At 40.2% G+C, this 22,454-nt stretch overlaps 2 protein-coding genes across 17 annotated transcripts in view; one reads left to right on the top strand and one right to left on the bottom strand.

Annotated features, from left to right (window-relative positions):
• Positions 1-15,832, bottom strand: part of VPS13D (vacuolar protein sorting 13 homolog D) — a 301,308-nt gene extending 285,476 nt beyond the window's left edge. For 5 of the 15 annotated variants that reach the window (XM_033922659.1, XM_033922661.1, XM_033922663.1 and 2 more), the window contains exons 1-7: positions 14,628-14,851; positions 12,920-13,090; positions 10,056-10,133; positions 9,637-9,827; positions 7,118-7,198; positions 3,679-3,795; positions 2,875-2,979 (exon numbers count right to left, since the gene is read on the bottom strand). In XM_033922659.1, the coding sequence (XP_033778550.1) occupies positions 2,875-2,979; positions 3,679-3,795; positions 7,118-7,198; positions 9,637-9,827; positions 10,056-10,133; positions 12,920-13,016 (669 nt within the window). In that variant the 5' untranslated portion in view covers positions 13,017-13,090; positions 14,628-14,851. The other 10 variants (XM_033922651.1, XM_033922648.1, XM_033922653.1 and 7 more) reach the window with 10 other exon arrangements.
• MRPS16 (mitochondrial ribosomal protein S16) lies at positions 15,080-21,937 on the top strand. 2 transcript variants are annotated; one of them, XM_033922665.1, is made up of 4 exons: positions 15,080-15,265; positions 19,349-19,382; positions 20,967-21,227; positions 21,552-21,937. In XM_033922665.1, the coding sequence occupies exons 2-4, from the start codon at positions 19,370-19,372 to the stop codon at positions 21,692-21,694; spliced, it is 417 nt and encodes a 138-aa protein (XP_033778556.1). In that variant the 5' UTR covers positions 15,080-15,265; positions 19,349-19,369; the 3' UTR covers positions 21,695-21,937. The 2 variants fall into 2 exon arrangements, with proteins under 2 accessions (XP_033778556.1, XP_033778555.1); XM_033922664.1 differs by lacking the exon at positions 15,080-15,265 and having other exon boundaries at positions 19,204-19,382.
• Positions 21,938-22,454: the final 517 nt, after the last annotated feature.

Genomic DNA, 22,454 nt, shown 5'->3' on the forward strand with positions numbered 1-22,454 from the left:
AATAGAATAAAAACAAGACTTATTTTCTCCCATCCACTTCCCATTAACCAACATCTCATAAAGATATTTGTAATCAACCCTTCTATACTTCTTAACAAATGCCAAATATACCCCCTCCCTCAATGTGCCTGTTTTCCTCAGTTATACAAATAAATAAATCTTTACAATATTTAGTTAATAGTTCCCAAACTTCCATAAATGGTTCCCAAACTTCCATAAATTTATAATATCCTTTCTGAATGGCCATAAACGTTTCCATTTTAAAGATATAACATAGGGATTCCCACCAGAATGAATAATTTAATCTATCCCAATTTTTCAAGATAAGCTGCATGGCAATTCCTGTCATTATAAACAAAAGTATTATTTTTTGCCGAAATTTTACTTTTTGCCCTCATAGATGTTCCAAATAAAACGGTATAATCTCACTACACTTTCGACCTGGTTTACAGCACAGCACAACTACTCATGAAAGATCAGCAGAGTCCACAAAGAGAAGTACTAAACATTCCACAGGCATAGAGTTCCAGAACAATGCAGAAAAACCCACAATTCGCACATCAGCAACGCTTCTTCTGTGAAAATTATTAAGAGGAGGAAAAAGCCTCAGATCCCCCCCTCCACCAAACCGAGAAACTCAGGTTGGAAACAGGTGGAGTTTTACAGGGTGTAATAAAGTCACTGACATAAAAAACCTCCTCAATAATATTTCAATAGAGAAAAGCCTTGTGCAATGCAAGTGGAATATACTCTGCCTTGTATCAGGACCCCTATGATCTGAAAATGATTTGAAAAGCCAAATTCTATTGAGTAAACAGAAAGACACCGCACATCGACGGTGGCCAGCTTATAATTAGTGAAATGCTGGCCACCGCCGTTATGCGGTGTCTTTCTGTTTACTCAATAGAATTTGGCTTTTCAAATCAAATCATTTTCAGATCATAGGGGTCCTGATACAAGGCAGAGTATATTCCACTTGCAATAAAATTCTATTGTCCTTATATAATCTAGGCATCTTAATACTCATAACATGACATTATCTCAGTGGCGACAGGAGTTTCTATTCCAACCATAACCAATCAGGCAGAGTTTCCATGAGCTCAGGGAGGATCCAATACATATCCTGTCGCATAATATAGGCTTGATGATACCTATAGAAATTTGGAAAATTTACCCCACCCTCCGCAATTGATTTTTGTAAAGATACTAGCGCAATTCTTGCTTTTTTCCCCAGCCAAATGAATTTGGTGAGAATACTATTTAACTTTTTATAAAAGGACCTCTGAAAATATACTGACAACATTCCCTTTTGGTAACAAACCACAGGCAAAATCATCATTTTAACTGAATGGACTCTCCCCCACCAAGACAGATGTAAAGGGTTCTATTGCTCACACATTTCCATAACCTTCAACAGCAATTTTTTTTCATTAATTTTAATTGACTCATCCAACGTATTATGAATCCAAATTCCTAAATATTTAATCCCTTCTTCCTTCCAACTGTTCTTCAGTTTCATGTGCAGGGAAATTCTAATTGTGGCACCTTGCTTCCAGCGTTTCATGCTTCTTTCCTGTTTCTCTCTTTATTACAATTAGAGGTTACTGGAAGTAGCTGCCCTATGCACATAGCTTGCCTCTGCCACCATGCTTAATCTCCATAGCTTTTCCTAAACATTATTGCTCATACCCTGCCAAGAACACTAAGTACATTTCATGATAGATGCCTTTAAATTTCACTGGTGCGTTTAGTTCTCTTGGAAACTACACATCAAAGGGTCTTCTTTTGCTTAGCCCCATTATTCTAGCACTCTTCCACTTACTCTTAGGACTGAAGATCCTTTCTGAGATTTAGGTCAGCCTTAAAGACTTACCTATTTAAACAAGCTTATCTCGATTACCCTAATAGGGAATGAAATTCACGGGTTGACATTTTCAGTATCGTTTCATTGCTTTACTTTCTCCATCCTGAAACTACTGGCCATGGCGGTCCTTTACTTCTTTAATGTGTTAATTAAATTGACTTATAAACTACCATATAATCTGGTAAGTAAAGGCAGTATATTACATTTAATAAACAATAAACCAAAAGGCAAAGTACTTTCTCTAAAGTAAATCATTGTGCGTTTTTCTTAAAATTAGATTCTTCAATTTTTTTGATCTTCCTGTTTAAATCAGAGGACATTTCTATTCAGTTACAGCGGCATGAGTGTTTAATCACACTTCCTTGCTTTTTTCCACATCCATCTAGCTCAGCCATTGAGGTAACAGCTATTGGCTAGGGGCCACAGATTGCTCCTTCCAAAATACAGCCAGAATCTGGTTATTAGGAGTTGGCCACTGGTAGATGGCAACATCTGTCAGCCCTGACCAAGTAAGACCAGGCTAAGCAGCAGATATTGGGCCTAGAAGTTGAACTCAGGTCTCCTGCATGGCAAAACACAGCATTACCACTGAGCTATCAGGTCAGCCCAGACAATTTCTTTTAGCAGTGGCACACAGACAAACATGAAAACCATGAGGAGGTTAAAGGATACTTTTTCCAACTGTATTATCACTTCTGATCTTCACAGGAATCTTATGAAAAACCCACAAACCTTTTTCTGGATTCAAGAGCACTTCCTACTGTAAGGCACTTTCAGTGTGCATCGTTTTCGGCCACTGCCGCACATTGGGCGGAAGGTTTATTGTATTGTCTACAATGACACCCAGATCCTTTTTCTTGGGCGCAAACCCCCAAGGTGGACCCTAGCGTCCGGTAACTGCCATAGAATGGCAAAAAAAAAACCTCAAATGAAAACGCTTACACAGAACTACAGATCTAAATTTATCTATAATACATATTTTTGTTTTATTTTTGATTCACACTTTATACCTGTAATTCCCCTGGAGACAAATCCCCCAATAATGTGCACTCAACATCCCAATAAATACGGAAGTCAGCAATCTCCAACTGTTTCTTACGCATTGACTTTTCCACCTTGGGAAAAGAAAACAAACATAGAATTCAGTCCTGTTTAGTAGAGAAAAAAAATGTAGTTGCAGACCTAATATCTAACATGTTTTGACAGTGCTTCGAGTATTTCAGGGATGCATACAAAGCAGTCTCCAAGGTAGAAGGTTCAGCAAGACATTTCTTATATGGTTGTCGCTATTGCACATAAATATCAAAAACCATTAAAGAAGTCAAAATGAGCTGTAGACTATTTTAATTAAACAAACAGGGACAAGCCTCAGATTATGGAGTAAATTTTCCCATTCTGGGATTTCTTCCAAGAGAAAGAAAAATTTCTATTCTCTTACTCTTGATAACATCACCGGCTTGAACCCATCCACCCTACCATATTTAAAACATTAATTTAATACTTGTTCAATATTGATGTTATCAGGAGTAAGAGAAAAGAAATTTTTCTTTCTCTTTGAAGAAATCCCAGAATGGGAAAATTTACTCCATAATCTGAGGCTTTTCCCTGTTTGTTTAATTAAAATAGTCTACAGCTCATTTAATTAATCGATAACCATTTAGCTTTTTAGTTTTTTGTCGCTACTGCATTACATTTCCCATGTATTAGCAAAGACAGAGATGTTGAGGGCCTGATATAAACAAAAAGACGACAAAAGCACAGAGCACAACATAATTCTCACAGCCCATAGAATGCCATAATTGTATTGAACTTACCAGCTCGTTGACAGCATTTTGAACGGAAACATTTTTAATGCACACTCCAAATGCAAAGGGATGTTTAGGATTTGAGAAGTCATCTTCAAACCTCAAATGAACATCTTGAATTCTTAACTACAGGGGAATATAAAAATATTTTATTAATTCTAGAACCAGAGCGGACATGCAGCGAGGGTGAATTTTACCAATCCTGTGGCAAAGCAGCAATGCTTGCAATCCTCATCTGGCGTTACCGAAGCAGTTGTCATTGTATAGCAAAATGTCCCTTGCAACCACTTCATGGGCCAGAAATCTATTTCCATTTTATTGCTGTGAACACCAAGAAAGTAGGTGGGGAAGAAATGACTTCTTTACTTTCATTTTGAACAGAAGCAAGTTGGCAGTAAGAACTCCCACAGCTGAAATGCTAATGATGGTTTTACCAACTCTGTCCCCGGCCCAGGTATTTTCCTTGCCTCTTTCTTTTCTCTTCTGATACTAGGTCACAGATGACCTACCCATGTGGCATCCTTCCACAGTGAACATTTAAGACAATCAAAATATAGTAACATAGTAGATGACGGCAGATAAAGACCCGAATGGTCCATCTAGTCTGCCCAACCTGACTCAATCTAAAAATTTGTTAGTTGTTTTTTTTTCCTTCTTCTTCTCCTTAGCTATTTCTGGGCAAGAATCTAAAGCTCTGCCCGGTACTGTTTTTAAGTTCCAACTACTGAAGTCTCCATCAAAGCTCACTCAAGTCCATCTAAACCCTCCTAACCATTGAAGCCCTCCCCAGCCCATCCTCCCCCAAACGGCCTTATACAGACACAGACTGTGCAAGTTTGCCCAGTACTGGCCTTAGTTCTTCAATGGTTACTATTATTTTCTGAATCTAGATCCGCTGCGTTCATCTCACACTTTTTTGAACTCAGTCACCGTTTTCCTCTCCACCACCTCTCTCAGGAGCACATTCCAGGCATCCACCAACCTCTCCTTAAAGTAGAATTTCCTTACATTGTTCTTGAGTCTCCCACCCCTCAGCCTCAAATTATGTCCTCTGGTTTTACCATTTTCCTTTCTCTGGAAAATATGAAGTGACTAGAAAATGATGTGGGTAGGTGGCCTCATATTGTGGTCATCTTTGCCAATCCCCTTGATCTTTTCCATCTTCTATATTTTTTTTTTATTGTGAAGTAGCCCATCAGTAGTATTGTTTAATAAGCTAATGTAACAAATGGGAGTGAAAATACAGTTAAAGATGGATTATTATCTGAAGTGTTCTTTGATGGGGGGTAGGGGGGATTGCATGTGCAGAACAGTGTTTTATGCACTCAAGTAGGCTCTTATAAACTGCCTAAGGATAACAGTTGGGTATTTCCATGATGTGGGCATTAACATTTACATGCTGATCGCACATATAAACGATTAGAATAATGAAACATAAGTGCTATTCTGTTAAATATATGCACATCTTACATAGAGTGTTTCTGACAGATGAGCTACACATGGGTGGAGTCTGAGTAGACTCACACTTAAGCATATGGCTCATTCCATGCCAAGTGGTCTAATGGTCCCCACCATTACATTTCAGATTTTGTTCAAAATTTGCACATAGAATAGTCAGGGTACTAAGAGAATTTTCCTAAGATTTTAAATTCCTAACTGCAATAGTCACTGAGCTAGACTCACTTGTCTGGCTAGATGTTGGCAGCATTGTGCACACTGATGAATAAAGTGTCATTTTTAGCTGCTTGTAAAATTGAGAATAATTGGTCGACTGATAATTTTTGGTAGTCCAGCATAACTATTGTCCTTTGAGGGTCCTGCAGGTCCCCAGAGAGACCCAGGTACTCATCAAGAGACAAAACATTGTCCAGGAACACATCGTCCTTCCACGAAACATGCAGCCACTTAGGAGGGGGCCGACAAAGATGACCTCCTAGACAATGGATTTAAAACGGTTTTCTTAAAAAATTGGGCTCGCCAATTCAGCGACCAACCCTCTTCCCTGCATACCTTCAGGCCTCCTAAAGCAGCGCTCTGGCAGCAAAAAGTCTGTCTTAAGTGCTGCCTCTTGCTGGCCGTCCACTGCCCCTGCTACTCCTGCTTTAGGAGGTCTGATGTCAGAGCTCATGGTGGGGGTTTTTTAGTCAGGAAGTACTACATAGGGGCATAGGTGCCAGGGCTATGGGTTACCCTCAACCCCGTGGCTTCATGAGGTTATTGGGCTCGCCGATTCGGTGAAAAACCTTCCTCCCTGCATACCTTCGGACCTCCTAAAGCAGAACGTTGGCAGCAAAAAGCCTGTCCTAAGTGCTGCCTCGTCAGACAAATCTGATCAATGTCTCTTAGTGATCAGAGATTTGAACAGAGGGAGAGCACTAGATGTGGTGTATCTAGATTTTAGCATGGGCCCCAAAGTAATGGACTGGGTCAGGACTGGTTGAGTAAAAGGTGACAGAGGTTAGTGGTCAATGGAGCCCACTCTGAGGAAAGGGATGTTACTAGTGGTGAGCCACAAGGTTCGGTTCGTGGACCTATTCTTTTTAACATTTTTGTAACTAATATTGCCGAAGAGCTGTCTGGTAAGGTTTGCCTCTTTGCGGATGATACCAAAATCTATAATAGGATAGACACCCCTGATGGTGTGGAAAACATGAGAAAGGACTTAGCAAAGTTTGAAGAATGGTCCACAATTTGTACAAAATTTTCCAAAATAATCAGGCCAAGAAAACTAGAGGAGTAAGAACACCTTAGAACTTTCTTAGTTCTACACCACTACTCACTAGTAAGGTTCTGAGCTATGAGTTATCATAAGCCTAATTAATTTATTTTTAAAAACCCACAACTCCTCTTGCAAATGGTAACTGTTGCTTAAGTTTTCAAAATTAGAATACTACAAGAACGAGAGGGCATTCAGAAAAGTTGAAAGGGGACAGATTCAAAACCAATGCTAGGAAGTTTTTCTTCACCTAACGGGTGGTGGACACCTGGAATGTGCTTCCAGAGGGCATGATAGGACAGAGTACAGTATTAGGGTTCAAGAAAGGATTGGACAATTTTCTGAAGGAAAAGGGAATAGAGGGGTATAGATAGAGGACTACTACACAGGTCCTGGACCTGTTGGGCCGCCGCGCGAGCGGAGTGCTGGGCACGATGGACCTCTGGTCTGACCCAGCAGAAGCACTTCTTATGTTCTTAATATTAAAATTGTGCACAGTGAGCCTTTTATTTAAAAATAAAGACTATAGGATTTTGACCACACATTTATTTTCTAAAAAACTACGGGATTTTGATCAAACAGATCTAGACATCCTATAAATAAAAAAAGCATGTAAACTGAAGATAACTTTTTAAACAATCTCAGGTCCACAGCACATAATCCAGTCCTTTTACAAAGCTGTGCTGTCCAGTAGTGCAGCTTTGTAAAGGCACGCCAATAGTTCTTGCTTACTTCAATATTGTCAACTATCCGAGTGACGATCGAGGCAGTGACAGAATACCAGTAGGATTCACCCTTCTGCTGCTGTTCATTCTAAAACAAAAACACATGTAACTCGTTACTCACTGCAGCTGCGACGTGTGCACTTTTTCTAGCTTCTCCACTACACAACAGAATACCAAGGCTCAAATTCTGGAACCACTGCCTGAAGTTAGGCACCTATTTCGGAGGCGCTCAACTAGATAGGCGCCTATCTAAATTGATTAACAAGCTCAATTAAATTTTGTCTAATAGATGCTGGCATTGTAATCTGGATATAGGGACTTTAGATCATCTTTTGTTCTATTGTCCCCATATCTTAGCCTTTTGGAACTCAATCTGGGATCAAGTAAATTGTTTATTGGAAAATCATGTAGCATTAACTTATGATACTGTACTTTTTGGTATGTCTATGAGAAAAAAGAGTCAGATATCAATGTGTAATAACAAACTTTTATTGATCTTGACCAGAGTAGCCATCCAACACATTAGTAATAACTGGAAATACCTTAATTTTAAGTTTTGGTGGAATTCAGTTTGTCACATATATAGAATGGAAAGATCAATAGCGGTGCAAAATGGAAATTATAAAAACTTTATTAAAATTTGGGAACCATTAACGTCCTTTTGTCATGATTGATGCCATTTTTCTAATATTTTTCTATTAACTATGTAAGATAAGGGTGGGGTGGGGGGTGGGTTTCTAATATATGAAAAATAAAAATAACTAGAGGGATCTCAGGGTGGGAGGGGGAGGGTTATATTTGCAATTATAAGATATAATGATAAGATGTACAAGTGTTTAAATCTATTTTATTTGTTGCAATTTTTGTACACTTGATGAAAGTTTTAAAATGAATAAAGAATTTAAAAAAAACAAACAAACAACTTTTTAATCAGCACTGATTGAAACCTAGGCGCCTATCAAGAAAGTGTGATTCTGTAACAAGGCACCTCTAAAAATTTAGACGGCCTTCAAAAAACTAGGCGCTATGCATGTTAGGCGCCTTCTTACAGAATCCCTGCTCTTTATTCTATTGCCCATTCATATTATTATTTTGGAAATCAATTTGGCCTCAAATAAATAGGATCCGGCAGCCTTGACATACGATACGATTTTATTTGGCACGGCAATGAGAGCAAAGAGTCAAATTTCATCAAATAACAACAAATTTTTATTTATTTTGACTGGAGTAGCAATTCAACAAATAACACACAATTGGAAAAATTATGACAGATTAAATATAACTTTTGGTGGAATTCTGTAGGCCATATATATATATAAAATGGCAACCTAAAGAGAGGGTTTCACTATAACCCTCCCCACGAAATCTTCTATATCCAAACTGCTCAATAAGCTTCCTTCAGGCCCTCAGAGGTGCCACCAGATGCTCAATAATATCGTTGCACGGAGGTTCCCCTCCCCCTCCCGCATCAGGTTAAATTTGGCGGGATCGGCAGCGTTCTTTGTTGCTTGGAACCTTTGAACTCCTCCTGCAATCGGTATGTTTTTGAATTCACAGTTTTTGCTTCCTTTCACCCTTTTAGCCAGTAAGCCTTGACCTGTTCATAGCACAGCTGATTTAGAGAACTGTCTGTGCTATGTTCTGATAATCATTTTTGTATTTCAGATCATCTCATTGATCCTGTCAAGGATTTTTTCATTGAACCGCTTTATAGCTTATTACAGCCTACAGTACTTTAAAGATTGACTTTTGGGTCTCCTGAAGCAGACCACGAAACGGGGCCACGTCGAGACCCCCAGAGAAACAAGTTTATTTCTACAAGATAAGCACATTCTACAGTACATTCATGATCTAGTGAGATTTATTAATTTTTGAATACAGTATTGAAAACAAAAATTTTTTTGAATTTTCCTAGTTCTCAGAGAGTGACTTTGAACTCCCTATGCAGTGATTGGACGGTAAACTCTTACCCTAAGAGAGGGTTTTCACCCCCTCTTCAGAGTTTCACTTCTCTGAGCATACCTTATAAAGCACTTGTCACTCTCTTAGCACTAGTTTTCAGTATAGTCAGATCTTGTTTAGATTTCAATAATATCTCATAGCAACTGGCTTTACGCCCCCTATCGTCATCGGGTCATTAATTTTTAGAGACTTTTTTGTGCAATGCTATCGTTTGCTCGTGTGTTCATTCAATAAATAGTTAGTAAAATTTGTTACACTTATCTTGGGTGGTTCAGCCAAGAGGGACAGAGTACTGCCAACATGTTTCACCCTATCCGGGTTTCCTCAGGGCACAATCCCTCAAAACTGTGTGACTCTATACGACGTGGCCACTCTTTTCCCAGTAAACACATTATAGAAGAGCAGGCAAGTATCTAATTTGATACTTGCCTGCTCTTCTATAATGTGTTTACTGGGATCAACGATAGCTGCTTTGGGCCACAGGCTTCTTCAATCAAAAGATAATACTTTCCAAAGCACAACTCAATACTGCATCCTTCAAATGTCATAAGCTGCAAAATTTACCTTCCATTTTTCTTCTAGCGCTTTTAAGAGAGCTTTCTTATGGTTTCTCTCCAACAGCTCTTCTTTCTCTGCATCAAAATCTGTTTGTTTTTCCAGCGCTCCAATTAAGTGAAGTTTAGAGATAGAGATCACCCATGGATCAACATGTGGTCGATAAAATGGTATCTGTAGAGTTATCTTGCCAATAAAACCTAGGAATGAGAACACAAAACTTTACTCATCCACTTCAACTGTAATCTGTTTTGATACCGATAGTAATACATGGAAAATCATCAAACCAGGCAGTAATGGTTTGTAACTATATAAGACAAAAAATAGATGTGGTGATTAAGCAGTCCACATTTCTTAAAACTATTAATTACAGACTTGCCCTGGATCGGTAGCATGGAATATTTCTTGTTTCTCTCACATATACACACCTGCTTTTACCTCAAAGGGTAACTCCAGTTCTTTCAAAGCATCTTTCTTTAAGGGTAAATTTTCCAACTCTACAGCACCTGTAAAGGCAAGGAGAGTGAATGATGTTAGATGAACACCAGTACTGAAACAAAGGAAGCAAACTTAAAGTAGAAGTAAATTCATTTCTAAAACTTTTAAGCCAGTATACAATAAATGAGAGGAAGAAAGGTGTCTTGGTTGAAATGCAAGGCAAAACTGTCTGCAGAATGTGGCATCAGAGAGATAAGAAGTGCCAAGTTCAATCTTAGCCACTCCTAATCTACCAAGGACCAGTCGACAGACTCCCTGTCAAGGACCTGCTCAGACTACCGCAAACAAGCCCAGGCCACCAAACTTCCATGGATCGCCGAGCCTTCAACTGGCACCGTATGCCTACTTGCAATAGCCAAGACAACCGCATCAGCCGCAGGAGACTTAAAGTTATCCCTCCCCCTCCCCCAATCGGATAGAGCCTAGCCATGGACCGTGCCAGGCGAAAAGGCACATCTGGAGTCTTCCACTGTGCAGACACCACATCTGAATATCCTGATGCATAGGAAAAGAATGGGAGGCTGACCGGATCCCCCAAAGTAGAGGGTCTACAACAAAAGGGGAGTACTTAGCTTCCTCCTCAAAACACAAAACTGAATACACCTGAGGAATAAGCTCCTGCAGCTCTTCCCAGTGAAAAATGTGCATGACCAAAGCATCCTCGCCAACCGGTGTCTCAGAAAAGCAACTGTCCGCATCAAGAGAGCAGACCCCACAGGCTCTCAAAGCGGTAATCTAAAGCAATCTGATCATGTCACGGGTTACTATCGGAAGCTACATTGGTTGCAAATCGAAGAAAGATTATTCTTCAAATTTGGGTGCATTTGCTACAAGACACTAAATGGGTTTAATACCTACTTACCGGTATATACTTAACAATTTTACTTTTGTAAACAGAAGGTGCTTTGCTCAAAAATTTAGGTTTTTTAGCATTTCCCTCAGTAAAGGGTTGTCTAAGCAGTCAGAGCTTCAAAATCGCTCCAAGCACTAATTCACTCGAAAAGGGGACAAAATTACATCAAATTAAAACAATAAAATGGGGAAAAAACCTGTTAGAGGGAGCTAAACAGCCAAGTGAAGTACTATAGAGGCAGAATGAAAAATCCGGAGTGGATTCCTTCTGCAACCATGCAGCTAAAGGGAAATAACCCTGTCTAGAATATCTTACCTACTGCACTGGAAAAAATAATTGTATTTTCTATTTTGTGATTACAATATGTCAGATTTGAAGTGTGTATCCTGCCAGAGCTGGTGTTAAGACAGCGAGAGTGAGTTAGGACCTAACAAAGCAAGGAAAAGTTTGTTTATTTTATTTACACTACAGTGCCGGCTTGGGGCTGGAGAGGGCAAAGGGGGCTGGAGTGGGTGAAAAGGCTACAAAATAAACCAGCCAAGGGGGGGGGGGGGGAAACAACCCAAAAAAGCAAAACATGCCCTATTGGGCAGGAAATATGAACTGAATCGAAACATCAATTCAATAGGCCAAATCGAATCAAAATTTTTTTCCCTAAAATCGGGAAACACTACTCCAGACCAGTCCAGGCTGAGAACCACTGGCTTTATGATATCAGTCTGCATAAGGATCTGTGCAGCCCACAAGTATTTCTGTAACAAAGCAAACTACCAAACATTTCCCCTAAAAATAACAAGAGGGCAATGGAACCACTAAAAACTGAACCCAAATTTAGCCCATGGATGCAAACCAGCAAAAAGAGCTTTTTCTATGGAAGATACACCTTTTAATGTAGAGTGGGGGGTGGGTTGGTATTGGAGGGGTTATGTGATATAATTAGTAACAGGGTTGGAGGGAGGGGGGAGGAGAGATTCTTATTTGTGTATAGAGTATGATGATAAGATTTTCAAGTGATTTGTTAATTGTTATTATGATTTTTGTACACTTGATGAAAGGTTAAAAATGAATAAAGAATTAAAAAAAAAAAAAAAAAAAAAGTTATACTGAACCTATCAAGCAACTCTTCCACAACCACTCAGACTCACACACACACATTTACAATCCCGGACACAAACCCTAAAGGTTAGGTTCTTAGACTAGTTAGGAAGAGCTCAAAGAAGAAAATTAGCAGATTAGATCTAAGGTCTCCTTCCTTTTCATCCCTCCAGATCAGGCCAGGCAGTGGCGTACCTAGCATATGTGACACCCGGGGCCCATCATTTTTTGACACCCCCCATCTATGTGAAAAATATGATTTTTAGTAGCAATCCACATATAGCACAACAAGAGTGTACCTAGGAAAAGGCAGCATCTTAAACACTTCAGTGAGCACTAGAACATCAACACATACATTGTAAAACTAAACAAGCCAGATCCTGCAGTCAATTGATCCTGTACAGTCGATGCTATCAGAAAGCCATGTCCCTTTCATACACACAGACAGATACACCCTCGCCCAATATGGAATAATCACAAACTAAAAATAGAAATATGTAGACAAAAGTTAAACTGAACTGCCAAGAAACCAGACTCTGCATACAATGCAACACCACAAAACAGTAATACATGTCCTCTAATACTGTGCTTAGTGAATCTGGCCCCTAGTATTGAGCATGGTGTCTCCTGCTCCTCCTAGATTTGCATAGTGCCCAGAGCTGCAGCCTGAGTCACAGGGCTATCTGCGCCCATTGCATTCTTTAAACTGAAGATAAAAATGTGGCATTAACTTATCATACTGTATGTCATTTTAAAAACACTTTGCTAGAAAAGACTAACATAGGTCATGACCTTGGCCCTGCCCTATCCATCTTTCAATGGTCAAAATAAATAATCCCATCTTACCTTTAAGAAGTGCTACAGAGAGTTGGTCTGTGTTCAGGTTATTGACATATTTGCCCAGATAGTTGTTAAGTACCCAAGCTACCAGCCCTTCTAGCATGACTGTATGAGGGACACGGGTGTTTTGTGCTTTGCTGGTCTACTTCTTTTCACTCAACCATAGTTGGCATTCTACTGCAAGAAAGACAAAGGAAATTAAAAACAAAGTAAAAATATCTAGCATGGGAACAATGCTACATGAATCAGTGCTATGTATACTTTACATGATCTCTTAGGCTATTGCAGGTGAACCATGAGTTTTCTCATTTTTTTTAGGGGGGAGAGGGAGGGGATTGTACTCCAACTCCATCCATACTTATTCTTCCAGTCCAATTATAACCCACTCTAGTGCCACTCAATTTATCACCAATATGCCTAATTTTGCAGCCAAGAGACTGTTTCGCTGTTTACGCCCTCTCAAATCTCCCATCCCCCTACCTGCCCATCCTAGCTCAACCACTCCAGTGACAATTATTTGGCTTATGGCAGGATCCTTTGATCTGAAGGCACTGGCCAAACTATCCCCTTGAAGCAGCAGTGAGGTGAAACAGGTCCCTGTCAGGATTTTGGACGATCTAATTCTGACAGCTAAGCTTTTGTTTATCATTATCATTATTATTCAATAAATGTTGAAGAATTTGATACCATCTCCCACGATATAATATACAGTATAAATCGAATGGCTATCAAGAGTTAATGAAAATGTTGCTTAGAAGTTATGTTGAAGGATTCTTTTGCCATTTATTAAAACGGCTACCCTCTGCTTTTTTTTCTCCTTCTTTTGTAATATTCTCTCTGGATTTATGTTGAGAAATTGGCTAAATGCTATATTTAGTACCACTGACAACCCACTGGACGACAGGACGAAAATGCACAGTTACTTTTACTGTAGTTTATCAAGTGATGCTAGGAGTCCTTTCTATTTATATCTAGAAACTCTAAGAACAAAACAGATGCAGAGCTCTAGTTGTCATCTATAATGCATAGGTGCTACAGACACCCATCAGCAATACAGACATCCAAGAACCAGAGAGAATCTTTCCCTCTTTAACCTCAATGGAACAACACAATGCCAGCTTTAGCTTTAAAAGTAAAAAGGTGCAATCCCAGAGGCTCCTACTTTGGCGCAATAGAGAGTGCTTCATATACAACATTTACAGATGGAACGGTGGAGAATACCCCACTTAGACACTACTGGAGGCAGAAGGTTACAGTCTACCTGAGAGCCCTTTTGGAATTTGCTGACACCAACTGCCCAAAGTAGATTATTAAAATTGTAACCGTAACCTACAGTCTCGTATTCCTACCAAAGCAAGCCAGAATACTCTTGGCCATTAGGGAAAGGAGGGGGGAGAAAATATAAAACTGTTTGCCTCAATGGATTTTCTGTATCTTCCAGTTACTGCACCATATGTTTTATGTATGTTTACATAATGTAAACTGCTTAAGAACTAGGCAGCGTAGACCTGTAAGTAAATCAGTAAGTGCCAGAGTGCTTTTTACAAACTTGTGCATTCAAGTTTTAAATATAAACATTAGAACAACACGTTATTGAAACAATTGTAGCAGAAATTCACCACTAAATTTTCCCTAGTCTTTTCTTGGTTAATTAACCAGCTTTTCCCTCTTAACAGGAGGAACTTGGAAAGCCTCAGTTTTAAGATTTTTTTACCGAAACAAACGTCCATCTCACCACCTGCAGCAGCGGCCGGTCATCAACAAGCTCTGGGGCAACGAGTCATCTCAGCAGCACCTGAAAGTGGAAACAAACGCTCTCATGGGTGAACAGCTCTTGCACAAGGGGCACCTTTGACGCCCCCTCCCCCTCCCGACACACCCCCAACCTCTGACCCAGGCACCAGGCCCTGGGACGCCACCGACCGCCACCAGAAGCGCAATTTCACCTCCACTCGCGTGCTCACAGCCGCCGGACATAGAGCACGGAGCCGGGTCGGGGGGGGGCAGGGATAGCGGGTCGGGGAGGGGGGTGGGAAACCCTCTTGTTACGTCACCAACCTTCTTCCGGACAAGCAACAGTTTTCACGGAACCATCGAGACTTCCGCCGGGCAGGAAAATAAAAAAAAAACCAACAAATCCTCGGACGAGAAAAGGGACGCTCCGCGCTGGCGACCCCTGAAGGCAGAAGCGAGTATCGCGCCGTTGAGCTCGTGACTCGGCGGCTTGGCCGCGCGAGGAAGGGCCGCCGAGCTGCGGCTGCGCGGAGCAGCGGCGCGCGCCGGAGAAGCTTGCTCGCGAGGTGAGGGCGTTCTCGAGCGCGGCCTTCGCCTGACTCTTCTGGGGAGCAGAGGGTGAGTTCTGGGAGGCTTTTCTCTCTTTCCAGAGGTCGCTAAAGAAGAAGAAATGATTTTCCTGTTACTTTTTTGTGTGTGCGATTTCCTGTAGTCTCTTTTTTGTTGTCGTTGCCGGGTTGACCTAAGTCAGTGGACTCAAACCCTTTGCAGGGCCACATTTTGGGGTTTGTTTGGGTTTTGGTTTTTTTTTTTTTTTGTTAAATCTTTATTGATTTTCAAACTTTGACAATGCAGTACAATTAATTTAACATAAAATACTGCTTGGGGATCTTTTCTACTAAAGAAAGTTAAGGCTTTAGTCCAGTGGTTTGCAACTAAAACCCTTTCCAGGGCCACATTTGGGATTTGTAGGTACTTGGAGGGCCTCAGAAAAAAATAGTTAATGTCTTATTAAAGAAATGACAATTTTGCATGAGGTAAAACTCTTTCTAGTTTATAAATCTTTCCTTTTGGCTAAGTCTTAATAATAATATTGTCATTTATAGCTAAAGAGACATATGATCAAGAAAAGGTTTTATTTTACTTTTCTGATTATGATAAACTTACCGAGGGCCTCAAAATAGTATGTGATGGGCCGTGAGTTTGAGACCACTGACCTAAAGGTATCTTAATGTCCTGGACACGAACCTGCAGCTGTCTGCCCCACCCCATAGCCCAGCACCTCCCCTTGACCTACCTGTCACTAGGGCTATTAAAGTTAAGTACAATCCCTAAATGGAAGGCATGTTATTCCTCTAACACAGGGGTGTCAAAGTCCCTCCTCGAGGGCCGCAATCCAGTTGAGTTTTCAGGATTTCACCAATGAATATGCATGAGATCTATTTGCATGCACTGCTTTCATGGTATGCTAATAGATCTCATGCATATTCATTGGAGAAATCCTGAAAACCCAACTGGATTGCGGCCCTCGAGGAGGGACTTTGACACCCCTGCTCTAACAATAGATATTGAGGTTACTGTTTTGGATGATATGCTACTTTAATTTATTGGAAACAAATAACAACGTTTAAATATGAAAAAAATAATAAGAAAAGGGAAGTTAAGGGACCAATCATAGCTTTCATTAAAGCTATATTGACAAGACTAGTTCTGAAGTCAAAATAACTGCAAGCACTTGAGGTCACCTTTTCCCTAAATATACTATATACCAGATTGGTTACCAAAGCATTCAATTGAGATAATAAAAAAGGAGTAATCCATTCATATATAATACATCAATTACTGAGAAGAGGGATTAAATTTTAGTTGCCAGATATTAGAGCATTCCTCTAACTTTTGCAGATCATGTTTTCCACTCCCTCCTTGGTGTCTACTCTGTTACAAATGTTGGTATGATCTGCAAAAAGGTAAACCTTTCCTTCTAACCCTTCGGCAATGTCGCTCACAAACATATTGAATAGGATCGACTCCAGCACCGATCCTTGAGGGACTTCACTACTCATCTTTTCTTCTTTCGAGCGAATTCCATTAACCACCACCCTCTGACATCTGCACGTCAAGTAGTTTCTAATCCAATTCACTAATTTGGGTCCTAACTTCAACTCGTCAAGTTTGTACAAGAGCCTCCTATGAGGAACCGTTTCAAAGGCTTTGCTGAAATCTAAGTAAATTACATCTAGCATATGACCTTGATCCAATTCTCTGGTCAACCAATCAAAACCTTTAGTAAAACCATGTTGCCTTGGATCCTGTAACCCATTAGATTCTAGGAATTTCACTATTCTTTCTTTCAATAATGCTTCCATTATTTTTCCAATAACCAAAGTGAGGCTTACCGGTGGGGGGGTTGATAGTAGGCCAGACCCGCACGGGGGAGGGGGAGGAAGAGGGGACATGGATGCAAACCACAATTTGTAGTGAGGGAACATGGATGCTAGACCCGGTGGGGGGGGGGGAGGAGAGGAGGGGACATGGATGTTGGACTGCAAGTGGGGGGGGGAGGAAGGGACATGGATGCGGTACTGCAAGGGGGGAGAGGAAGGGACATGGATGCTGGACTGCAAGTTGGGGGGGAGAGGAAGGGACAAAGAAGATATTGTCAACCAATGGAGAGAGGGGGAGAGAGAGATGCCAGACTATGGGGGCCAAGGAGGGAATTCAGGGTGCAAGTGACAGAGGGGTAGGATTTAGAGGAAACAGAACTGCAGTTGGAGTGTGAGAAGGCTAGAACCTTAGAAAGGAAAAGGCAGAAAGGAATTTCAGGTCTCAGGAAATAAATTCTATGCAAAACACTACAAATTTTCAAAATTTTTGTGCAGAATTCCACCAGGAGTAGTAACTCACTTTGTCTAGATGACAAATTTATTTCCTTTATTTATGGCTGTAATGCACAATTCCAAACTGATAAATAGGGTTTCTGATTTTTTTTTTTGTTAAATTTTAACTAACAAACATCACTAAAACACTCCCAATGTGAATAAAAATGATAAACACCAGGAAAACACCACTTCTCCTGTACTCTCTTCCCCTCCCCTGTCTTGACTTGTATCCTGCACTCAGTTTTTGTGTCTTTTCTGCACAGATGACTCCTAAGTGACACAAACATACATGTTAGATTCTGTTAGAAAAGGTAATGCAGCAATAGCATCTGTAAATATTCACCTACAGCGTGTTTAGCCAATGATATTACTAGGAGAGTAGATCAATTGTTCATACAATACAAAAATCATCCCGTAATACTCTCACTAGAACCAATAGTGTAGGAAGACCCTCAGAGATGCCACCAATATACTCAGATTTTATTTCATGGTATATGGCTTAATGCATCAAGTCCTCTTCGGGTCCGATGTTTAACGGTACTTCTAGTTTGTTAAATGAACCATTATTTTTTCAAAGATGTTTATAGTGTTCAAACTTAGGACTCCTTTTATCACAGTGCGCTAAGGGGGTTAGCGCGTCGGAAATTTCATCATGCGCTAACCCCCGCAGCAAGCCAAAAACCTAACGCCTCATCAATGCGACTAGCGTGGCAGGCGGTTGAACGCATGTTAACCGCCTACTGCACCTTGATAAAAGGAGCCTTTAGTGTTCGTGGTCAAATTCACAGGGACTATTGGTTCTGGTGAGAGTATTAAGGGATGATCTAAATGGATTATCTTTGTATTGTATTGTATCAGCAATAGCATCTGTGGCATGAAAACACCAAGAAACACTGGTTTTGGGATCTTAAAGAACTCCTAACTAGCTGGAAAATAAACATCTCAATGTACACTTTATAAACATCTAAAAAGAAAAGCCCTAATTGTAAATATGAATTTTCTTTTTTTTTTTTTTTAATTATTATTTATTTATTATTTTCAACTTAAATTTCAAGTATTACACTTGTACAGAAAGCAAGAATAGGATAGATATCAAATACAAAGAAATATAAATCTTAAATTAAACAAATATACTATTTATGCTCAAGTCCACAATTAGGATCCAAGAATTATTGAAAATTGGCGAAATATCTAAAAAGAAAATTGTAAAAGAAACTGAGAACTATAGCACTGAGATGAGGTCACAATATCCTAAATATAGGGCTCAAAGATTGTTAACATTCAGGCGAGACATAGCCACAAAGTTTGTCAATTGTGATGGTTCAAAAAACACATATTTAAGAGTACGGTGATATACAATACATTTACACGGATGTCTCAAATAAAAAGTTGCTCCCAAAGATAAAACCCCAGGTTTCAAAAGAAGAAATTCACGGCGACGCCTTTGCGTCTCCCGTGCCAAATCTGGGAACATTTGTATTTTATAACCAAGAAAGCTTTTTTGTCTATTTTTAAAGAAAAGTTTTAACAACCATGTTTTATCAATTGGCAAAGCTAAAGTAATAATCATGGTGGCTGGTGATGCTAGATCCTTCTCAGATGTTTCTAAGATCTGTGATATATTTGGAAGTTCTTGATCTGAAGGTTTTTCTTTTCGTTGTTGATTTTGTTCTTTATCAGGCAAATAATAAACCCGTGAAAATGGTGGTAATGAATCTTCGGGTATCTCTAAGTTCTCTACTAGATATCTCTTAAGCATTTCTCTAGGTGTTACTAACTCAAGTCTTGGAAAGTTAATTAACCTATGAATTTTCTTTTTCAGGTTCCTCTGGCAGATGGCAACATGGTTCATATCAGTAAGTAGCTTCTGTTACAGATTTTTGAAATTTGTATCTGAATTTAAAGAAAGCTTGGGACAAGTACATTGGATCTCTAAGGGAGCGTAGATGGCCCAGATGGGCAGACTGGATGGGCCATATGGTCTTTGTCTACCTTCATTTACTCTCCATAAATGGCACAGAGTATTGCGCATGCAAATTTGTGTGATCTACATGCATAATTGGATTGAGTAATGAACTAATTAGTGGTGCTGATTGGCAGTAATTAGAATTTACACGTGCATCTTACATGTTGTTCTGTAAAGATGAGCGCGTAAATTCTTGTGTGGGAATCCATGGGAGGGGCCCAGGCAGATCATGGACATTCCAAGGATTTCTGTGCAGTGTTATAGAATACGCCAGATCTGAGCCTTATATAGGCACAGGAATTTATACCAGGTTTCAGTTGGTGTAAATCCTCGTTCTTAAAAGTTAGGTGCAGATCCCGGTGCTAGGTGCTCTGCCAATGATACGCTTTACTGCTGTTGGCTTTTTTGGCGAACTTGATACACACAGGCATCCCGTCGAGATTCTTCATTTTTTTGTGGCATTTTTTAGCCCCCTTATTTTACCATGGACCCCTGACGAAGGTTTGTCCGAAACACGGACCGTGTCGGGTCCCTTTATTGGTAAAAGGGTTTTATATATTGTGTTGTCATATTAAAATTTGCCTGCATCTTGTACACAGTCTGCAGTTTTGTTTTGGTTGCTCCTGGCTGATTTTTTTCTGCAGATCTTTTTTTGGATCCCCTTTTTTTGTTGTTGTGTTTGATGAACCTGAACAATTACAATTTTTCTTGGAAGGCAAGGCGGTTTCTAGAAAACCGGATAGTGAACCCATTGTCCACGAACCTGATCGAACATAAAATTGATTTAACAGTCTCCACATTTCCTTTAGCCTTATCTAAGTTCCAACTTCCCTTGGTTGAGAAAGGTTTTTTTTCTCCCTCTTTTCCTTTTTGTGGACTGTATTGTTGTAACTAAGATATGGAAAAATTTGCTTTCAGGAGTTGTATTTTAATTTCTTATTCAAAGTTTGTTTGCTTTGATGTAAATAAAAGATAATAAATAAATAAAAAAAACCATTATGGTTTAAAAGGATAAGTAAGATTAGAATAAAAATGAGGGTTGAAAAATAGAAGAATACCATAAGTTTGTAGTCTGTATACAAATGTATCAAAGGCTGAGTGAAATTGTCCAGATCAGAATGATATGCACCAATGAAAGTGTCCTCCAATGCATCTGATAATATAGGAATTTTTATTCATCCAATGACATAAAAATACATCCAATGACTCGACATGCACATGTTTTGGCCAACAGGCCTTCCTCAGGAGTCTTGAGCGCCACCAATGTGAATATCTAGACTATGTTCCCACTCTGATAGGTCTTACCAGACTTCGAACAAAACAGAAACTTCTCCAAAAGCGAATATAACATCAGGTAACCAGCGTCCTGCTGATGTGCCTGGCAGATAAAGTCCTACATGGCAGAGCTAGAGGAAAAGTGGGACAAATGGGTCACCTCTTTGGATAACACAGATTCTGTTTCCCCCTCTTTCAGCACCTCTCCTTTTGAAGCGGTACTATGGAGGGCATGTCGCCATCCGAATGGCACGTAGCGGCTGCACTAACAGGCCCTTCTTTCGCATTGTGGCAGCATTTAATAAGCGAGCCCGGGATGGCAAATATTTGGAGCAGCTGGGCTCGTTCGATCCTATGCCAAATATTTACAACGAGAAGCTTGTCAGCTTGAACTTTGAGAGGCTCCAGTATTGGATCGGCAATGGAGCACTTCCCTCGGAGCCAGTTGCAAAACTTTTAGGTAATCTCCATTGTCAAATTTTTGTGCGATTTAGCTTTCAAAATTTGTGTTTTCCACTGAGTTTTATATTGAGTGAAATTATAATGATTTGAGTAGGGGATGGTGAGCATTATTCTATAAAATATAATGGGGTTTATATTCAAGGCAATTTAATTGGATTCCTTCTGCATGGTATTAGCAAGGTAAAAACCTAATCTCTTTATTTGCTGCTTATCATTCTGTTAAAACAGTAATAAATAGCGAACATCTCTGGTTCTGTTATGAGTGCCAATGCGTTTTTGTGTGTTTGTTTCACCTGTGTAATTGCAGTGTTCTCGTTTTTAGGCCTTTGTGGATTTTACCCATTACATCCAATGAGCATCACAAAGGCCGAAAGGGTGAAAAAGAAGAGAGACCTTGAATCTCTGAGATCTTCCCAAGAAGCAAAAACAGAGGGCCAAGAGCAAGAACAACAGACTGTGCAGTAAATGCTTTTAGGTGCAAATGAGCCAGAACATTCAAGCAACTTACCCCCTAATAAATGAAGGAAGAATAAGGTGCATCAAAGCACTGTAATGTTCCTAGAGCCCCATAACCAAAGAGCAACACTGACCAAAGTAGTCAAGCTAACAAGGCTTTAACTGGCAACACATAAAAGTGACAAGCTTCAAACAAACCTGGCACGGGCTATGTTTCAGAAACTCTGCATCAGGTGTTCACAATCTACCTTTGAACATGCTACTGTGCACAATCCTTAAGAAAGAGCGTACCCTTTCCCCCTCCCCATTCGCGGTTTCCCCACTCACGATTTCACGTAATTGCAATTTTTTTTTTTTTGGGGGGGGGGGGTGTAAAAAACAAAACCCCCGTATTTTTGCCTTCCTCCCCGGCATCCCGGCCTTACCTGATGGTCTAGTGGGCTTTCGGGGCAGGAGCAATCTTCCTACGCTCCTGCCCCATGCAGATCGCCAATAGGAAATGACTGCCGTGAGCTCCCGTAGTCTCTCAAGACTACGACGGGAACTCCCTACAGCCATTTCCTATTGGAGATCTACAAGGGGCAGGAGCATATGAAGATCGCCCCTGCCCCGAAAGCCCACTAGACCACCAGATAATGCCCGGGGGGGGGGGGGTCAGAGCCGGATATTCACGGTCCGGCTCTGCCCCTATCCCCCGCGAATAATGAGAGAGATGTGTATTACCAATAAATCCAAAATGTTCAAAGAATTGGTCGCTGCTCATTCATAC

The sequence above is a fragment of the Geotrypetes seraphini genome, chromosome 15 (genome assembly GCF_902459505.1).
Source record: "Geotrypetes seraphini chromosome 15, aGeoSer1.1, whole genome shotgun sequence".
Classification (NCBI taxonomy): Eukaryota; Metazoa; Chordata; class Amphibia; order Gymnophiona; family Dermophiidae; genus Geotrypetes; species Geotrypetes seraphini.

Excerpts from the sequence above, each read along its gene's own strand:
- MRPS16 (XM_033922664.1), top strand. The coding sequence starts at position 19,331 with ATGAATTTTCTTTTTCAGGTTCCTCTGGCAGATGGCAACATGGTTCAT. Across the intron at positions 19,383-20,966 it reads TGGCAACATGGTTCATATCA|CACCTCTCCTTTTGAAGCGG; the intron begins GTAAGTAGCTTC and ends CCCCTCTTTCAG. Across the intron at positions 21,228-21,551 it reads GCCAGTTGCAAAACTTTTAG|GCCTTTGTGGATTTTACCCA; the intron begins GTAATCTCCATT and ends TCTCGTTTTTAG.